Below are 22,152 nucleotides of genomic sequence, written 5' to 3'. Positions count from 1 at the left end.
CTTAAATAAGACATTTGTAAATGGTTCTGGTGGTGCTGCCATAGCCCGGGACATTTTGGTCAGATGAATATTATAATCGCATTGACATTTCACAAAAATACCTCAATTTATTTATCAGAACGTGTCGAGGTGACATTTTTAATTCAGAATTATAGCAGGAGCTTAAGAGGCGAGTCCTTAGTCTTTTCAACGCTTCAGTATCTTCTTCTTCTTCGTTTTTTAGATCCTAAGGATTTTTTTGTGCCTCCGCTTGTAGCTCTTGGGATGTTGACTCACAGCTGTCTTTCTACCTTTTCGGAGGTCTGCCTGGGGGTCTGCGTCCTTCAGGGATTCCTTGAAGGGCTATACGTGGAAGTATCATTAAAATTACTTACCAACTAACCATCAAGCTGCTTCTAGCAGCGGTAGTCATAGAGAATAGAACGCCGCACTGATCTGACTCTTCGCACAGTCTTCGCCCCTTCCGTATTCATGCATCTCCTCAAACATTACTCCGACTCCTGACCTAATCATGTCCAAGTATTTTAAATACTTGATGGTGCCAAGTTTTTTTCAGTTTTCATTTGCTTCTAAAATTTGTTTTACTTTTCTTTCGATTCACATGCCTATTATTATTATATATCGTGATAATCGGTGGGCATGCACAAATCGCTCACTCCTTTCAACAACGTCATATATCAAAAATCGTCAATTTACAGTTGTGCATGTTTCCGGAATGCCCAGAAGATGTACTACATATATCCCAGCAAAAGCGGCATATTTTTAACTTAATATTTACCTGCTACAGGGCAGAAAGTCTTTTTTTTGTATTTTGAAGAAAATGTATTGTTTAACTATTATTTTTAAATGTACAAATTTTTTTTAAATGGAGAAAAAACCTTTTCAGGTTTTACCTAAAAATATCTGTTGCACAGTAAGAAGTTCAATAAGTGGCTTGGTATTTATTTTTAATAAATTTTATTATTTTTTTTTAATTTTAAAACGATCTCCTGAAAAATCAAGTTTTTTTTTATATTTGACCTTGTTGAAAGGAGTGAGCGTAATGTGTAACAGGGGAAGAATGTTTGTAAAGACACAGTGGTATGGCGTTATATTCTCTGTGCCTACTCCTGCCGATTAGTTAGTTAGTTAGTTGATCTTTTATCAATTTTTTTATAGATTTTTGAAGCTGGAAGCTGGATCCTTAATCAATTTACATCTCACACATCTGTTGGCATAAATACTGATCTAATATCGCAACTCTGTACTGATTTAAATATTTTCTGAATAAACTACAATGAAGAATACGTTCTGAGGAATTTTATGGTCCTTTCGTATTATATATATGCAATAAAATGAAAAGTTATTTTCAAAATCCTTTAAACATATTTTTGCATAGACGATGTCCTTGATACGAAAATACTGAATCGGATTTTAAAATTTGAATATTTAAATTTGATATTTTTTGTATTCTGACATTACTAGCGTTTAAAGAGCATATTATAATTTTCCTTAGATTATTTTTACTTTTTAAAGAAAAAACCACATCCTGTTTGGCGATATTTTTTTTTACATTTTTGACATCTCGACGTAGATGAAGAAGAATATGGAAGTCTGGGTATTTACATGGCTTATGACCTTCATAGGCTTGGTTAAGTGATCACTTTACACACGTGTAACATTCATCATTCTACCCATAGTTGATAACCACACTACTCAATTTTTAGAATACATAGATACATGTCGCTCACTCCTTTCTACAACGTCATATATCAAAAATCGTCAATTTTCAGTTGTGCATGTTTTCGGAATGCCTAGAAAGTTTACTATATCCCAGCAAAAGCGGCATATTTTTAAATTAATATTTACCCGCTACAGGGCAGAAAGCGTTGTTTTTGCATTTTGAAGAAAAGGTATTGATTAATTATTTTTTTAAATATACTAAATATTTTTCAAGTGGAGAAAAAACATTCAGGTTTTGCCTAAAAAGATCTGTTTGAAAGTAAAAAGATCAATAAGTTGCTTGATATTTATTTTTAATAAATTTTTTTATATTCTTAAACTTGAAAAACGATCTCTTGAAAAATGAAGTTATTTGATGTATGACGTTGTTGAAAGGAGTGAGCGTTATATTCATCAGTCTCGTGACGCAGTACGCGTAAGTTCATAACAGCCATCTATATTAGAATGAGGAAAGCTTTTATTTAGCAGACACTCCTTTTATTTGTGTGTAACGTCCGAATCCTGGATTATATTCACATACTCAAGCCCATGATTTTAATTTTTTATGCAGCTTACAACTTGACCGGTTTTTTCTATTACAACATTTTGAGTGTATCCAAAGACTTGCGCTTCCATATTCTTCTTCATCTATGTTGAGATGTCCTGGGTTCGATTCCCAGGGAGGATTCCCACAAATAAATATAAGTGATTTTTTCACTCTTAATATTTATTCAATATTACCCTGGACTGGTACCTGAAGCGGAGGGCTGATCACCTTTCCTTCATGTGTTAACGATCAAGATAAAACTGCGTTTGTATGATCCAGTGCCCTATGCAAAGCACCATTAGGGTGGGGATAAGGGTTTAAAGGAGAAGGTATATTAAGGGGTAAACAGGGATGTGTTATGTCACCGTTAAATTCGCACATTGATAGCATATCAAAAGTGATAGCACTTCACCGTCCGACACTCCAAATGTTTTTATATAATGTGTAATTGCGTAAAAATATGCCTTGTGGTAAATATGAATTAATCACAAGGTTTGAATATTAATATATAAAGACCGAGTGGTGTGGCGCTCTATTCTCTCTGCCCACCCCTGCGGGAAGCGTCGCAATGGCTAGATGGTCGTTTCGTTAAGAAATCGCCAGAAAACGGCTATAAAAGTGCGATTCGAATAGGAGAAATTTCACATCTTAGCGAAAGTGACAAAATATTGTGAAATTATACTTTGCGAATTTTTACGACGGTCTTATTGAAATAATTATGAGCTTTTTCAATAAGGAAGATCGTTTGTAATGAGGAAATCCTTATTTCATATTTATATTCAATTCCAAACATTTTGTCGGCGTCGGTTTTATAGGTAAAATTTCCAATCCCGTCTGGGCTAAGCTAACATTCGTAATTTTTTAGTGTCACCCCTTTAGTATTTTAATAAAAATTAAACACTTGAATTTAATTTTTTTTTAATTAAACATAGTCGTGGAAGAATATGGAAGTCTGGGCATTTACGGGGCTGACGACCGTCATAGGCTGGTTTAAGTTATAATCCAGGATTCGGTCCTCACATACTAATATAAGAGTGTCTGCTTATAAAAAGCTTCTTTACATCTCACCAATAGATGTCTCTAGTGAAGTTCTAGTGATTCGAGAACAAGGTTTCTAAATTGGTTCATATATATAGAACTTCCAAGAATTTGAGTAGTGTGGCTGTCAATAATGGGTAGAATTGGTGAATGTTACACGTGTGTAAAGTGATCACTTAAACCAGCCTATGACGGTCGTCAACCCCGTAAATGCCCAGATATTCTTCTTCATCTTTAATGAGATATTAAAAAATAATATGAAAATAGCTCCTGTAATTGGAGATAATCCAGATTTTGTGAACAAGTATTTGGACACACTCAAAATGTTGTTAATATATTAACTTGTTAAAAATGACTAACTGCATTGATGTTTATTTTGTTGCCAAGCAAAAGTGACTTAAATGTCCCTCCTGAACATTTTACGTTTTGCAAGATAGTCACTTTCTCCTGTACGACTACGAAATACGTATAAAATATATCACTAGTTTATTTAAAATTAATTTTTAAATCAAACACAATTTTTTTAGTCTACCAAGTTTTATTTCATTGTTAAAAAACGCATAAAAATAATTTTGTGACAATTGTTTCGTCTAGTTATGGCATTTTCAAACGAATGTGAAGATCAAATGGACTGACGGTCCTGTTGAGATGATTTGGGCATGTGGAACGAATGAGTGAAGAAAGGACAGTAAAACAAAGTCATTTGGCGAGTACACTTGGAAATAGAAGCAGAGGAAGACAGAGAAAAACTTGCAAGATCAAGTATGTGAAATACTTGGTCTTAGTCAGGTCAGAAGTCGAAATAATCGGCATGAATGTGGATTGTTTGCAAAGGCGGAATTGTGTGTCGATCTATCTATATCTCTGCTTACCCCTGCGGAGAAACGGTACCTTGGTAAATTAATTAGTAAAATTTCCTTAATTTTTTTTTTCAAGTGCAATGGTTGCCAGGTTGCAATTCCGAAAGTACAGGGTGGTCCGCGACCCGACGATTCGTAACGATATTCGAGTTACGTCAGTCTCGTTCGTTGATTATCGCTATTATGTATTACCCGGCCGTTGCGAGATGGGGAATGAAAGGTTGTATAACGAGCGATGTCCGACGCAGATACGGCTTTATGCTCTAGCCTCGTGTTGTGTTGTCAGTATGCAATATGGCGCCTCGTCGTGACCCGGGCTGACCTCATTCATTATATCCGCAGATGATTCTCTTTCAAAAGCGCTAAGGCGCGATGGTGCTATCCTCAAAGATGCTTAATAGTTGCTGACGATTAATTTTCTCTTTACTTGTACCATCCCAACTTATCGTCTTTGTAGACTGTTGTGGTCAGCTCTTCTCGTCCTCAGGTTGTAGGTCCTTCTGTTATGCACAACGTCACCTAGGCCATGCCTTCGAGTCATATATATATTTCTATAGCATCCATGAATTCTTAGCTAGGACACAAAATGCCGAACCCTCTTCTAGTGGAACGGAAGGCCTGTTGAGGGCAGTCAGCAGTCCGCCTTCTCCTGAGGAGTGCAACGTGGTTTCCTCCCAGCAATGAGCAAATGCAGACAAGTTCCTGACTGGCCCACACTAGATTATCCCTCCTGTTCCCAACACAGATTCAAATAAAAACATATTTAATTAGCTAGAAGAAACAAAAATCCACTAAATGATCTATAAACCTTGTACATAATAAGCAAAGTAAATAATAAATGCAATTCCAATCTCAAAAAGGCCATGCCTTCGAATCATGAAATCTTTCTGCAGCATCCATGAATTCTTTAATCTTTCTCGAGAAAGATTAATTTCGATTGCCTGGTTCATAATTTGATTAGGTCATTTGCGTCCTAGGTACCTATACTATATCAATCGCCTTTCCTACCTTACTTTTAATACCAGTAACACCCGATTTTGTATAGCCATGGTTACATTTTTTTAAAATTTATCCATAATGCTTATCTCAGCCCTGCTTCATTCCTTAATATGTTGATATATCAATATAAAAAAACGTATCGCCCCTAGATTTGTAAACATAAATTCAGACACATTAAAAAATGTTTACGTTTAAAATCGGCTTACATCTCACCAATAGATGTCTCTAGTGAAGTTCTAGTGATTCAAGAACAAGGTTTCTAAATTGGTTCATATATACAGAACTTCCGAGAATTTGAGTTGTGTGGTTGTCAATAATGGGTAGAATTGGTGAATGTTACGCGTGTGTAAAGTGATCACTTAAACCAGCCTATGACGGCCCCGTAAATGCCCAGACTTCCATATTCTTCTTCATCTTGGATGAGATGTCAAAAAATAATATTTAAAATCGGTTGTAAAACGTCGTTTAAGAATACAAGCAATACATGTATGTGTTCAAAACTAAATACCATTTAAGTTTTTGAATGAAGATAATATATTTTATTTTGTTTGTTTTTTTTTTACAGATCCGCTGTCAAGTTTCGACGGAAGTCTGCTGTCGCATCAAGCCGAAGCAAGTCGATTCCACAGCCCAAACGTTTACATCCAACTACCAGTCTACCTCTGGACAGAAGATCCAATCAGGATCGCAGATCACCACTGGATCAGGCCTCGTTCACGTTCCTGGATCCAGCAACAGCCAGGACTTCTCTCATCACACTTCAGGGTTGATCCACGTCCCAGGAGTCCCAGGAGAGAAGGGCTTTACACAGACTTACAACCAGCAAAGCGTATACCAAGACAACCAGATCTCTGGAAAGCCATCCAAAGATGTCCGACCTCCCTTCACGAGCTCCGGAGAGTACGAGGACTCTGTCGTTTCACAAACGCAGCAACAGTTCACAAGACCCAACTTTGGTAATTCAGATAAAGCCGGCACTCCTTACCTGCCTCCCGTTGAAGAGAAACCATACCAGCCCTACGAATATCCTGAGCCAGAGAATCCCTATAACCCACCGATTCCCACATTCACACAGCCTCCCCAAACGCCAACCCCGTATAAGCCTCAGCCTACACCATACCAGCCAAGCCCGACCCCGTATAAACCACAACCTACACCATACAAACCACAGCCTACACCATACCAACCTAGCCCAACTCCGTATAAACCACAACCTACACCATATCAGCCAAGCCCAACTCCCTACAAACCACAGCCTACACCTTACCAGCCAAGTCCAACCCCGTATGAGCCACAACCCACACCATATCAGCCAAGCCCGACCCCGTATAAACCACAACCCACACCATACAAACCACAGCCTACACCATACCAGCCAAGCCCAACTCCGTACAAACCACAACCTACACCATACCAACCCAGTCCAACTCCGTACAAACCACAGCCTACACCATACCAGCCAAGCCCGACTCCGTATAAACCACAGCCTACCGCACCTGCACCAACGCCTTATGTGCCTGCACCAACGCCTTATGTGCCCGCACCAACACCTTACGTGCCTAAGCCTACGCCTTACGTGCCTAATCCACCTAAGCCTACCAAGGGACCTGGATACCTGCCGCCACCCAAAGAGGACGAGAGTCCGCAGTCCTCCATTGGTAGCCAGCAGATAGTCCCACGCCCAGGAGAGAGCGAAGGTGGGATCATTTTGGACGAGACCAGAGATCGCCCGAGACCAGGTTAGTACCCCAAAATTAAAAACAGAAACGAAGAAGAAATATAAAGACGATGGAACGATAGACCTTAGGTTTTACCTTGGGTTTTTTCATTAAGAGTGAGAGCATTTTTTGTATTTAGCTTATAACGTATAAGTTTTAGATTTCTTTTAAAGTATTTCAAGAACATTCAAAACCTTCTTCAGTGATATTCTTCTTCTCCGTCTTACTCTTCATTACTGAGGGTTATCACCTTTGTGGAAGCAATGACTCTTCTCCAGTTATCCCTTGACTGCGCTGCACGTAACGCTCCAAACATCAAGGTGCTGGCTTAACTTGATCGGTCCATCGCGTGGGGCGATTTTCCACCTTCTCTTCCCCTCCAGGCTACCGATCATAACCAGTCGTTTCAGGCTATCCTCATGGCCACGCGCGACGTATCCAAAGAACTGAAGAATCCGTCATGTACAGACACTGTGCAGAGTCAAGCCATCCAAGTGTAGTTCTTGGCGAATGGACTCGTTGGTTCGTCTAGTTGTCCATGGGATTCGGAGCATGCGCCTCCAACATCACAATTTGTCACCTTTCTGCTGCTTTTATGGTCCATGTTTCAGCAGCATAGAGAAAATGGAGTGGACCAAACTCCTGACAAACTTTATCTTTGTGTTGTTACTCACACCCCGGTCTTTCCAGATGTTGCATTTCGCTATTCGTGTCAACCATATTAATAAGGAAATATCACAAGCTATGGAGGCTGAACTGCTGAAGTATTGTCAGCAGTGGACGTCCTGACTTTGTAAACCTGATGCCTTGTAAAAGAGGCAAGCTTGATGATGAAACCATTATCTTGTTTACCTACTCAACCCAAATATCGCTCACTCCTTTCAAGAACGTCATAAATCAAACAACTTGATTTTTCAGGAGAACGTTTATAAAGCTTAAAAATATAATACAATGTATTAAACATAAAAATCAAGCCTTTAATTGAACTTTTTACTGCGCAACAAATCTTTTTAGATGAAACCTGAAGGTTTTTTTGTTTATTAAAAAAAAACAATACCTTTTCTTCAAAATGCAAAAACAACACTTTCTGCCCTGTAGCGGGTTAATTATTAAGTTAAAAATATGCCGCTTTTGCTAGGTAGGATAAAGTACATTTTCTGGGAATTCCGAAATCATGCACAACTCAAAATCGACGATTTTTTTATTTATGACATTCTCGAAAGGAGTGAGCGATACGTAGAGCATATGGAGTTCACAAGCTGCCTCCAGGCTCTTGTGCCAACTGCCAGCTCCTCTGCATTCTCCCAAGTCACACCTGCGTTCCTAGGTTCAGACAACTGATGAAGCATTGTCACCAGTGGATGTTTTGGACCTGATACCTTGCAAAAGAGGCAAGCTTGATGGTAAAGGCATGCGATTATCTTGCTTATTATATAAGCATTTATTCGCTACTATGAGCAACAGCACGTCTGTCCAAACTTAAAACACAGTAAGGGACATTTTTTGTTGTATTACGTTTTTCTTGCATTTTTGGACTAAGTAAAATCTACTTAGTCCAAAAATGCAAAAAAAAACAAACAACAAAAAATGTCCCTTACTGTGTTTTGAGTTTGGACAGCCGAGCACTGATGAACACCAATCCACAATAAATATTTATATAACACTCACAAAACAGCTTGATGCACTAAATAATCAATCACGCTTGCGATTTTCACTTGTTAAAGTATTTTAATATGTGTATCATTCTAATGAACTATACACCCGATGGTGCATAGGGCACTGCACCGTATCGATGCAGTGTCATCTTGATTTTTAATTGATGAGGCATAAACATAAATTCCGAACGTCTGTGCTCGTTTCAGTTAACGATGTTTAATAAACATCTTTGTTCGTTTCAGTAAAAGATGTTTAATAAACGTCTGTGTTTGTTTCAGTAATTGATGTTTTATAAACGTCTGTATTGGTTTAAGTAGAAGATGTTTAACAAACCTCTGTATAGGTTTCATTAAACCATGTTTAATAAACATCTGTGTTCGTTACATTACACGATGTTCTACAAAGTGTATTTGTTTCAGTAAAGGATGTTTAAAAAACGCCTGTGTTCGTGTCAGAAATCATGTTTAATAAACGTCTGTATTCGTTTTAGTAAATCATGTTTAATAAACGCCTGTGTTCGTTTCAGAAATCATGTTTAATACACGTCTGTGTTTGTTTCATTTCAGTAAACCATGTTTAATACACGTCTGTGTTCGTTTCAGTAAACCCTGCAGTACCCGTGGTGCCTACCGGTTGCGCTGCTGCATTGAAATGCACTCCCAAGGAGTTCTGCACTGCAGATGGCATCATCTCGAATTCTAGCGTGAGGCTGAGCAAGGAGCAGGAAGAGTTCAGAGTTCCACTAACGGTAATGCACTTTTTCTTCTTCAAGTCCCAACGCACCCTACTACTACTTCTACTGCAGGGGTAGGCAGAGAGGATGGAACGCCACACTCTTCTGTCCTGACATACACTCCTCGCCTCCTTCACATCCATACATCTAGTCATACATGCCCTCCGATGACGCAGACTTTTGACACCGCCAGATTTTAGGTTCTGATTGATCTGATCGTGCCAAGTCTTTTTCGGTCGTCCTCGTTCTGTTTTCCCTCTCACATTCGCCACATATATTTTCTTAGTCATTCCATATTCTTCTTCATCTTTGATGAGATGTCAAAAAATAATATGACCCATTAGGGATGCTATGAACACCCCCGCATATTAATGAAATATCTGTTATTAATGGCGTGTTTTGAATTATCTTTTGCAGGATTGTCAAGAGCCTTCTACTGGCGTTGTTGGCAAGTGCTGTCGCGACCCGACCTACACGGACCCCTGGCCTACCAACCAGCTCGGTCAATGGATTCCTGGCGCCTTTGGAGACACCGGCGCTTACAAAGCCGACCAGAACCGAGGCAAGCCTGTGAGAGGTCCTGGAGTATCCAACCAAAGAAACAACGATAACCGAAGACCCTTGAACAACGGTTTCGGCCTCAATCCAGCTGGGTCTATCAACAACCCGATTTATGCTGCAAACCCGAATCAGATTCCTTCAGTTATCCAGCCTCCTCAGTACCCTTTGAACCCGGCAAGACCTATCAATCCGGCTGTCCAGCTGCAGAACCCAGTGAACCCGGCAGGGTACCAGAACCAACAGCAGCCTGGAACCAAGAACCCCAGCTATCCTTCGGGAACTCAGGGAGCTCCCGGTAAACAAGTGTACCCCAACAAGCCTCTCGCCAGACCTGGATTCGCCAATGTGCCAGCGAGCAACAATGGGTTCCCTGATACCCCTCCGGTGAGCCAAATCAGCACTGAAAATATCGACACCGAAGGACAACTGCTCTTGGGAAATTACAACAACGCGAAGCAGCAGCAACAGGGTCAGAGTCAAGGATCTTGCGGCGTCCGAAAGGTATGTTCTACTAGTATCATCACGTAATTTACCCGTAAGAAAGGCAGAGAGAATGGCCACATATAACACCACACCAATGGTCTTTGCAAACAATCTTCGCCACTTCCACATCAACATCTTTCGCAATTCCTCATACATATCCGCCGATTATTCAAATTTAATTCAATTATAACCCTTAACTGAATTGTCCGCCTCCGTAGTGTAATGGTCAGCACGCTCGGCTACCGTTCTGGAGGTCCCGGGTTCGATTCCCAAGGGGGGTAAAATGAATATAAGTGATTTTTTCACTGTAATATTTATTCAATATTACCATGGACTGGTACCTGAAGCGGAGGGCTGATCACCCTTCCTTCATGTGTAAACGATCGAGATAACACTGCGTTTATATGACACAGTGCCCTATACACCAATGGGGTGCGGATAAGTGTTTTATTATTATTATTATTATTATTACACTTAATCTTGATTTTAAGTCACGCCACTTCGCCAAACCAATTTGCGTTTGCAAATAATTTTCGCCTCTACCATAGTCGTGCATCTCCTCATACTTACGAGCCAATTATTTGTATTCCTGACTTCTAAACACACCTTTTTTATTTTAACGACAATGCTCATCTCAGCCTTTCCTTATATCACCATTTATACATCTATCATACATCGTTTTGCCGCACATTTCTATAAATATATTCCCGTTTCGACTGCATTCAGTCTACTTTTATCCTTGTTGTGCCAACTCCATAGATTAGAGTTCATATTATGTAGATCTTCCGAAATTTAAGTACCTAGTATGGTTGTCAATCATTGGTAGAATGGTGAATGATACACGTGTGTAAAGTCATAACTTAACCTATGAATGATAATAAACCATTATAAAACCATTATGAATGATAACAAACGGTCATAAACCCTGTAAATACCCAAAGTTATTTTTCTCCATCTTTATTAAGATTTCAATAAAAATGATCAAAATCCAAATCCATTTGTTTGTTGTTCAGGGAGGAACCAGGCCGTACGGAAACAAGGAGCTGTTTGAAGCCGACTTCGGGGAGATCCCATGGCAGGCTATGATACTCCTGCAGACCAACAGGACCCTGCTGTGCGGTGGAGTCATCACATCCGAGAATGTGGTGGTCACCAGTGCTCATTGCGTCGATGGGTGAGTCTCCAAATCCTTACGGTTTTTAACTTCAAATCGGACATTTCCCAAATCAAATCGGACGTTTTACAAAAGAAATAGGACGTAATTATGTACTATTTTTATTAGAGATGCGCCGAGTAGAAGTTTCACCGAGTTACCGAGTATGAATATTACTCGGTTTGATGTTTGCGAAACCGATTACTCGACCGAATAATTCGGTTCAATCAATCAAATGGTTTTATTTAATTTACTGGACCTCAGATTCAGAATGAGATTTTTTAATCTAGAGAAATTCGAATTGATTACAAAGATCATATTATTAGAATTCATTGAATAAAGCGACGTTACAGAGAGTGCCAGCAGTAATGAAGAAAACTAATCTAATTCTAGCCTAATTAACCAATTAAGACGAGTTTCTTTGAAACTCTTAAAGAGACTTTAACCCGATCGCATCTATTGTCGTTTTTTATAGAAGTACCGTTGACTGCGGATCGCATGCATAGTCGTTTTTCAACTTTACGTACTTATATCAACACCTGTGGATAATTTTTTGCACTTAAATTTGGTTCGAGGCATGGATGAATTAGTTCTCTTTGATTTACTGTCATAAAATATCAAAATTATTTTAATTTAGTGTCAACTTTATCGTGAATACTTCCGGTCGGCTCGTGCTCCGCAGATACGACAGCCGCGTCTTCTATACAGCCGCCATACTTTAGGCCGCGAGTCCGTACATGTTAATATTTTTGTGTAAATACACCATAAAAACATAATAAGTAAAGTGCATTGTGTACTGTGAACATCTATGATGGATATTCGAAAGTTTCGCTACAAAAAATACTCAAAAATATGCTTTTTTTGTCAAAAATATTGAAATGTAAAAAAAATAATCCAGCACGGGACGGAAAGTTTGACACTCGAAATCGAGCAGCTTAGAGGTTAACAGAGGATACCTCTAAAAGAGTTTTATACTTTTTTTAATCCTCCTGTTTTTTTTATTAATCTATTTAATTTTTATTTGGGCTAACAACAGCAACATATGTAAAAGAAAATATTAAAAATGATATACATTAAACAAGCTAATTATAGTCAACAAACAAGCCACACAAACATAAAGATTAATAATAATAATAAAGAAACCCTTATCCGCACCCCAATGGTGCATAGGGCACTGTGTCATATAAACGCAGTGTTATCTTGATCGTTTACACATGAAGGAAGGGTGATCAGCCCTCCGCCTCAGGTACCAGTCCATGGTAATATTGAATAAATACTTCAGTGAAAAAATTACTTATATTTATTTTACCCCCCTTGGGAATCGAACCCGGGACCTCCAGAACGGTAGCCCAGCGTGCTGACCATTACGGAGGCGGACAAAATATTTAGTGTAGACGAAAGAACACGTAAGTATGTATTTATGAAAGAAAATGTGCGTGTGTTTGTGTGTGTTTTGTGTGTGAGTGTGTGTGTGTGTGTGTGTGTGTGTGTGTGTGTGTGTGTGTGTGTGTGTGTGTGTGTGTGTGTGTGTGTGTGTGTGTGTGTGTGTGTGTGTGTGTGTGTGTGTGTGTGTGTGTGTGTGTGTGTGATGTTGATTTTAGTAGGGACATACATACAATGCAGAGAAGCATAGTTTTCAAAGATCCTGAGAGGACAATATGCTCACCATCCGACTTTTCAACACAGATTTTCCGCAATTGAAAATGTCAACTTGGCTAAAACATTATATATTTTTTAAAATACTATATTAATTTAGTTAAACCGAGTATACTCGTCATTCAAACCGAGTTATTCGGCCGAGTACGAGTAGTAATAAAACGCCGAGTAAGGGTACCACTAATTTTTATAAAAAAGTTGTTATTTCAAAAATATGTTCATTTTAGTTCATGTAGATTTTTTTTTTTTTCTTTATTTAAAATTCTTTTGCATTACATAAATTCAAAAACAAAAAATATATATAAAAAATAAAATGAATACAAAAAAGATCCCACAAAGGCATGGCCTGTGTGTGGGTATACAAAAAATAAATAGTCATAGTACAGGGTATAAGGGTATAGGTTTCTAAGTATAATTAGTTAATACAAAATACAAAAAACTTAATTTAAATACAAAAAAAAATACAAAAAAAATACTTGACTCTAGATAAACCGTCAGTTTGAATACCTGCTCACATCTTAAAATGTTTCATTTCAAATTGAGACACAATCAATGTTGACATCTCATCCGTAGGGTGAATCATCCTGTATCTGATATGGTAAATAATATTGGTATTGTTTTTTTTTCTAGCCTGGAAGCCAAGAACGTGCTTGTGAAGGGAGGAGAGTGGAAGCTGGGCATTGACGAGGAGCCGAGGCCTTTCCAGATTGTTCAAGTAGCCAAGATACACAAACACCCTCAGTATTTCAGCGGAAGCCTGCTCAACGACTTCGCTGTTCTAGTCCTATCCGAAAAACTCCGGTAAGTTCAGAATATAACCCAAGTATCCATCATTTTATTCCTACAGGTTGACCAACGCTATGGAGAATGCCTCTTCCATTTTTTTTGACATCTCATCAAAGATGAAGAAGAATATGGAAGTCTGGGCATTTGCGGGGCTGACTACCGTCATAGGCTGGTTTAAGTTATCGCTTTACACACGTGTAACATTCACCAATTCTACCCATTATTGACAACCGCACTACTCAAATTCTTTGAACTTCTATATATGTGAACCAATTTTGAAACATTATTCTTGAATCACTAGAACTTTACTAGAGACATCTATTGGCGAGATGAAAAGAAGCTTTTTATCAAGCAGAAACTCTTTTATTAGTATGTGAGGTCCATTATAATCACACACTTGAGAAACGCATAGAAAATATTATTTTCATTTTTATTATTTAAGCTTATAATTTGATAATTTATATACAACATTTTGAGCGTGTTCAAATACTTGTTCACAAAATCTGGATCATATCCAATTACATGCGTTATTTTTATATTATTTTTGACATTTCATCAAAGATGAAGAAGAATATGTAAATCTGGGCATTTATAGAGCGAAAAATTATATGAATACAACTCCTGTAATTGGAGATAATCCAGATTTTGTGAACAAGTATTTGGACACACTCAAAATGTTGTAAATACCTCTTTCGTTTTAAAATTAGACAAAACTCTACTTGTGTATGTGATCAGACGTCAGCACAACATGTCCCTCATTTAGTGTGGTTATATCAAATTTTTGAAAAAGCTAGATTAAAATTGGAAACAGAATGTGCAAAAGAAGGTATGCAGTTGACAAAAATTGATGAGGCAATAGGACATCAAGATCTATCAGATTTTGTAGTGTCTGATTTAGAAAATATGACAAGACGAATAAGACTAACAAATGAGCTATGTGACAAATCTTGATTGGTATAAGATGTTGAATCCATTGTGTCTATTGTATTGTTTTTAGGGATCAAGCTTATAAATTTGTTATGAACTATATACATCCACTTTCATTTTTAAGACATATGAACAAAATATGCTGTAAATCCCAGTACATGATAGGCAAGGAGAATTTTCTAAGGAAGTTTCCAGCATATTATGCTTTTTCTTCCGTTCGTGTCATGTCAGGTCCATCTGACGTCGACTATCACTTGAGAGTAATTGTCCTTGTCTCGGGCAGCTTTAGACAGTCCTGATCCCCGTCCAGCCTGGTATATTCCGGAGCCAGGAGATCTGCCTTCTGCCCACACCTCGTGGACCCTCCACTAGGTGCAATAGCTCGTACTTGTCTCCTCTCAGCACATGCCCCAGATAGGGCACCTGCCGGACCTTGATATCAGTCAGCAACTGTCTCCCTGCTCTTGCTCTTTGGAGCACATTTGCGTTGCTGACCATATATATCCATGGAATGCTTACCATATTGGTAAATTTCATTGTGTGACAGAGCTTTGGGCATATGCACATACTGAAAAACCTTTTTCTTCTCTTCTTCTTCTTATTAGTGTGGCCTTGTGGCCTGATTCTTAGAGGGATTAGCCTCCTGCGATGTCGAACACCAGCTGTCAATCCATCTCTTTGGTGGTCTGCCCGGGAGTCGCCTACCTTAGAGTTGCACTCGCAGTTTAATGTGAATCATAAATTAATTATTCATGTTTTTTTTTTAGATTTGCGCAAAACATCGCTCCTATCTGCTTGCCTCCTGCCAACCAGAATGCGAACCAGAGACTTTACCAGAGCGGAGGACGCTACAAGTGCATTACCACTGGGTGGGGAAAGCAAGTCCTTCAAGGTACCTACTGACTACTTAGTATAAATGTCGCCAGATAACCTTTCCATAGGACGATCGTGGTGAAGAAATCTGGCGACCAGTCAACAATTCGTTAAGATTTTTTCAGCTGGGAGTTTCATTTATGATTTACCCATTAAACCCATTTAAAAGAAGAAGAAGAAGACTGTGACAATTTCACTTTACTCTACATTTGACCAAACCATGGAATGATTATTCTGAAACTGGTTGTCACAAATAAGTGTTTTTTTTAAGTGGTATTACACAAAGTGAACGATGAATGATGAAGAGAGTGTTGTATACTTATTATTCATTGATTTGGCTTCAACTTTGTGCAATAACCTGACGATCTCATGTATTATTTTCTTCCAGTAAACATCCCCAACAGCATCATCCACAGCATGGACATGGACCTCATCTCGCCTCCTCAGTGCCAAGCCCAGATCCAACAGAACTATCCTCATCTCCTGGAGAACTATGACGCCAACACCTGCATATGTGGACAGCCCGCCCAGCAGTCTGCCAACGTTTGCAAAGTGAGTCAACAAGCTTTGAACATGTTCTAATGTTCATTGTAAAACAGGGATGTGTTATGTCGCCGCGGCTGTTTAGTCAGTAAACAACGTCAGGATAAAGGAAATGTGCGAGATTGAAGTGTCGTCAGGTGGGGAAGGCAGCGAAGGAGACAATGGTATGTGCTTGTGAGGAGATTAGTACCACCCAGACTCCCCCACATTGCACTGCACGGCCAACCCCAAGGCTGACCATCAAAGAGATGGATTGACAGCTGGGAATCGACATCACAGGAGCCTAATCCCTCTAAAAAACAGGCCAAAAAGCCTAAACCAAGAAGAAGAGAGTAGATAAGTGCATGATGAAAGTGAATGATCATATTCCGAAGTTTGAATCAAATATCTAAAGAAATTCAACATCATGTAAATTGATCGTATCTAATTTTTGGTTATATATCTCTGTAGGTGTTAAACAGGAATGTGTAATGTCACCGTGTCTGTTTAGTCAAAACATGAATAATTGCATGAGAGATGTGAATGGTTTAAAAAATATAGGAGTTAAAATGATCGAGTTGACTGTTTGTTTGCTTTTTGTATGCTGATGACGCTGTGCTTCTTGCTGATAGTAGAGAAGACCTGCAGGAGCTGGTGACAAGGGTGTATAGTGTGTGCAAGGAAAGTGACTCGCTGATGAATGGGCAGAAAATCCAAAGACATAGTTTTTGAAAGAGATGAATGTAAAGGGTCCGCCAAATAACTTTTTTTTTTTGAAAATGCTATAAAAAACATCGAGTGTAGCTTCGGCTGTGTGGCACGTAGCGCCGTCCTGTTGAAACCAAATGTTGCCAATATCCTCTTCTTCAATTTTTGTGAACAAAAATCCGTTCAACATGGCCCGATAACGATCGCCATTGACTGTAACGGCCACTCCTTGCTCATTTTCAAAGAAAAATGGCCCAATTATGCCTCTGGACCAAAATCCGCACCAAACAGTGACTCGTTTTGGGTGTACCGGCTTTTCAATGTATGCGTGCGGGTTTTCTGTGCCCCAAATACGACAATTTTGCTTGTTTACATACCCGCCAAGATCAAAATGAGCTTCATCCGAAAAGATGATTTTTTTGGCAAAATCGGCATCTTCTGTAAGTCGATCGCAGGCCCACTCAGCGAAGCGAAAACGCATTGGATGGTCAGTTGGCTTCAACTCCTGAACCAATTGGACTTTGTATGGCGTCATACCAAGGTCTTTATGCAAAATTCGTCTCAATGATGTCTCCGAAATGTTCAATTGTTGAGAACGACGGTGAATTGATGTTGATGGCGCTTCACGCACACTTTCTGCCACAACATCGATATTCTCTGGTGTACGCACTGTTTTTGGCTTTTCACGCTTTGGTTTATCGATGAAGATGCCAGTTTCTTTCACTTTTTTCACAAGATAACGAACATACGGAGCTGACGGTGCTTCTCTTCTTCCAAAAACCGTACGCAATTTTCGCACACATTCTGCAACATTACCATGATTTTCAAAGTAATGTCGCAATATTTCCCAGCGTTGTTCAAGCGTATACACAACCATATTCGCTCAGCGGAAGGATAAAACTAATTATCTGTCAAATCAGACATGAGCTAAGTGTTACCATTCACGAAATAAGCACTAGTTGAAAAAAAAAACTTTAGATGGCGGACCCTATAGATCTGGAAAAAAATAGTAATAAAAAGATAGTCAACCATCTTTGATAATTCAATCCTGTACTTATATTGGTGCTAAACAGGGATGTGTAATTTCACCTTTTTTAATCTATTCATGGATTGATTAAATTGCATAAAAGATCTAAAATATGTTTGTTTTTTAGGTGGATATTGGAAGTGCTTTGGCGTGTACTAATGGAGATGGAACCTACTATATGGAAGGCGTCTACTCGTGGGATTCAGGTGAGAACTATTTTTGCCCTCAAATTTTGCAATAGCAACTTTATACGTTCCTGATCACTTAAAATCAGCGGTGGGCTGCAGGGGTCTCGGAGGGGCTCGCGCGAGCCCCTTGTCAAATTAAGAGAAATCAATATTCTCTAATTAAATCAGTACATAATGCAATTTCTGTTGATGGTGTAAATGAATACAATATGCAACATAAATCTTCGTTGCCTTATGAAATTTCTCGAGAAATATTAACGACTCGTATAAAATATTTGTTAAAAAAATCATATCTATATTTTGTCGTTTGATGTGCATATTAAGTATTATATATTATAATGTATTTTGAATTGTTGAAGCAAAATTAAATACTTTCCTCCCCCCCCCCCTTGTTAAAAAATTGCTAGCCCACTCCTGCTTGAAATCATTTATAATGGAAATGTAACGTTTTGGACCTCCACAGTTGTAAAAACCATGATTCTAACACTGTTCGTTTGATTCCCCAGGCTGTGATTCCTCCAACCAGCTAGCCTCGTTCTACAAGTTCGACGCTTTCTGGTACCAGAGCGTCTTCGAAGGCGGCAACCTCCAATCGGCTCTCATACAGCAGTCGCAGGTAGGCAACGCCGGCTTCCTGGGGAGCCAAGGGTCTCTCCAAGGGTCCAGCCAGCAGCAGCAGGGTGGATACTCCACGCAGATCAAGCAGACGGTCACGAAGCACGGGCAGAGCTACGCGCTCAGCGGGCAGAAGGCCTTCGAGCAAGCTATCGGCGGTCACGTGCACAACGGCGCGCAGTGCCAGTGCTACGAAGACGGAAAGAAATGAGCTAGTTATAAGAGATGTCGAAACAATATGAGATTCTACGACGATCACTATAAAATGCTTGTATTTTAATGCAAATAAACACTTACATATGAGAAAAATCGAGAAAACGCCACCAGACAGTGTGATCATTCGATCCGGCTCGAATATTGCAATTATGTGACATTACCCAACCCCGTTTTGTACCTTTAAGAATTTTTTCTCATGAGATTTTGAAAAAAAAGAGATTTTACGACGATTATTTGAAAATTATTGTATTTTATTACAAATGTGTATTATTACTATGAAGTCTATTATCAAAAAACTTATGTTCATATATCTACTAAATTACCAACTTACGTATTCGTCTTCTTCTTTTTATGGCATGTCTAGAGTGTTCTAGCCAGTCTATAATCATTTTTTATCGACACTTTTTGAATTTAAATTTAAAATATTAGTTTTCCTGTTAGTAGAGCTAATCTTATCGACATACGTATCAGATACGCAGCCGCCATTCGTCATATTTAACGAGATTTAAAAATAATTAAATATCAGTACCTACCTACCTGTGCGATATCTCATAAATTGTCTCTGGTGTATTTGCTCTCTATGGGTCAACTTGACATTAACATCACTAAACATAGTATTGTCAACTGTCAAAATGTTTGAAACTGAATAGGTACTCGCAATTGTTCAACGTTGTTTTCATATATTCTCGTATGCGATTGTTTATTTAAATATATTATTAAAATTACAAGCATTTTTAAAATTAAAACTGTCATAATTTATGTATTAAAAAATAATAAATTTGTGAACAAAATTCACAATTGAACTTGCGTATTGTAGCTATAAAATCGTGTGCAGTGGTTCAGAACCATTTTGAAGTCAGGGAGCACTTATGAACATAAGGAAAATTTGCGGTATACAAAACTAATAATAAAAAACAATAAAACCCTTATCCGCACCTCAATGGTGCATAGGGCACTGCTTCATATAAACGCAGTGTTATCTTAATCGTTTACACATGAAGGAAAGGTGATCAGCCCTCCGCTTCAGGTACCAGTCCAGGGTAATATTGAATAAATATTACAGTGAAAAAATCACTTAAATTTATTTGAACCCCCCCCTGGGAATCGAACCCGGGACCTCCAGAACGGTAGCCGAGCGTGCTGACCATTACACTACGGAGGCGGACAAAATACAAAATAAAGATCCAAAAAACATACAAAGAAAACTTTTATTGAAAATACAACTAATCATTTTATTACAGACAAATTCAAAATCATATTAATTTAAAAAATACAAATTAAACTTTAATTTCGTAGGGCATTTGCAACAAACTTTGATAATACAAAAAAAATACGCAGGTTCAAAAGTACATGATTGAAATCAATCCTTTAAAACATTTTCACAAATTCCTATACGTCAATACAATACTTAGAAATTAGATTTTTTAACGGATTAAATTATTAGTTGTGTCATGTGGATCGAGTGTAATTAAATTTAAAAATATTTATGTAATGATAAGATTTTTCGACATACTATTTTATAAAAATATATTTCGCATTAAATTATCGTTGACCTAATCAGACATTATCCTAAATATTTAATTTAAGGAACTTTTATACAAAAATCTGTACATTTCACGGGTATAAAATTGAGTTTATGTATATATTTATATATAAATATCTGTGCGATATCTCATAAATTGTCTCTGGTGTGTAAGCTCTCTATGGGTCAATTTGACATTCACATCACTAAACATAGTATTGTCAACTGTCAAAATGTTTAAAACTGAAGTAGGTACTTAATTATATTTTTTTAACGCTGTTCTCATACTTTCTCGTATGCGATTGTTTATTTAAATATATTATTAAAATTACAGGCATTTTTAAAATTAAACCTGTCATAATTCATGTATTAAGAAATTTGTGAACATATTTCACAGTTGAACTTGCGTATTACAGCTATAAAATCGTGTGCAGTGGTTCAGAACCATTTTGAAGTCAGGGAGCACTTTTGAACATAAGGATAATTTGCGGTATACAAAACTATATTTATATATATATATATATATATATATATATATATATATATATATATATATATATATATATATATATATATATATATATATATATATATATATATATATATATATATATATATATATATATATATATATATAAATAAATGTATAAATATATATATATATATATATATATATATATATATATATATATATATATATATATATATATATATATATATATATATATATATGTATATATATATATATATTTATATATAAACATTATTACTGAATGCATTTCAAATAATTTTTAAATAATGAAAATTTTACTGATATGATAATTTTTTTAAAATAGTAATTTAATTGAATAAAAAATATTAATAGTAAATAAGATATTTTTATAAGATATTCCACAACCGACATATTAATTATTATATATATATATATATATATATATATATATATATATATATATATATATATATATATATATATATATATATATATATATATATATATAAAAGTGGATTTATTTAATTATGAATGCCAGTGGTTTCCAGACATATTGTATTAGTTTTTGTTTAAATAAATATGATAAATTACTAAAAAAATATATTACACATAAGAACGTTCATTTTGATGAATATTGTAACTGTTTGTGTCCGTTTAAAATATCATAGTCATACAGGAGAAAGTAACCAAGTGCATTTATTTACAAAAACGTGATCATTGACTATTTGATATCGTACTAGCTTAATATTGCCCTGAAAAAAATCCCAAAGGATTTTAAACTAGGAAGTATAATATATTGACTTGTTTAAAATGACTAACTGCATTGCTGTTTATTTTCTTGCCAAGCAAAAGTGACTTAAATGGCCCTACTCAATATCCAACATCTTGTTAGTTGGTCACTTTCTCCTGTACAACTACGATATATTCTCTAAATAAATAAAAATATCATATTTAATTCATAACTTCAGTTATCTCATCTCTGGCGTTCGGCGAGACAGATACGAGGTATCGCTTCTGCCCGAGCGGTCAGCTGAAGACATGTTTGGAAACGAGTTGTAGAAATAACTACTTATGTGGGATAAATTGTATTTTATATTAAAAGAAAATTTTGTAATGATTAAAAAGACATTAAGGAACGTTTGATGAAATAAAAAATAAAACACACTGTAC

At 37.2% G+C, this 22,152-nt stretch overlaps 1 protein-coding gene across 2 annotated transcripts in view; it reads left to right on the top strand.

Moving 5' to 3' along the window:
- Window positions 1–19,182, top strand: part of LOC148300158 (uncharacterized) — a 68,224-nt gene extending 49,042 nt beyond the window's left edge. For both annotated transcript variants that reach the window (XM_088275176.1, XM_088275177.1), the window contains exons 3-11: window positions 5,711–6,884; window positions 9,122–9,267; window positions 9,670–10,314; window positions 11,310–11,470; window positions 13,736–13,906; window positions 15,586–15,710; window positions 16,080–16,243; window positions 18,076–18,154; window positions 18,643–19,182. In XM_088275176.1, coding sequence (XP_088131302.1) covers window positions 5,711–6,884; window positions 9,122–9,267; window positions 9,670–10,314; window positions 11,310–11,470; window positions 13,736–13,906; window positions 15,586–15,710; window positions 16,080–16,243; window positions 18,076–18,154; window positions 18,643–18,962 — 2,985 coding nt within the window. In that variant the 3' untranslated portion in view covers window positions 18,963–19,182. The remainder of the gene's footprint in view (window positions 1–5,710; window positions 6,885–9,121; window positions 9,268–9,669; window positions 10,315–11,309; window positions 11,471–13,735; window positions 13,907–15,585; window positions 15,711–16,079; window positions 16,244–18,075; window positions 18,155–18,642) is intronic.
- The last annotated feature ends 2,970 nt before the right edge of the window (window positions 19,183–22,152 follow it).

Source organism: Brachycentrus maculatus, unplaced genomic scaffold, assembly GCF_059751285.1.
Source record: "Brachycentrus maculatus isolate JH-2025_06_01 unplaced genomic scaffold, ASM5975128v1 h1tg000811l, whole genome shotgun sequence".
NCBI lineage: Eukaryota > Metazoa > Arthropoda > Insecta > Trichoptera > Brachycentridae > Brachycentrus > Brachycentrus maculatus.
This window is presented reverse-complemented; position numbering and strand designations above follow the sequence as displayed.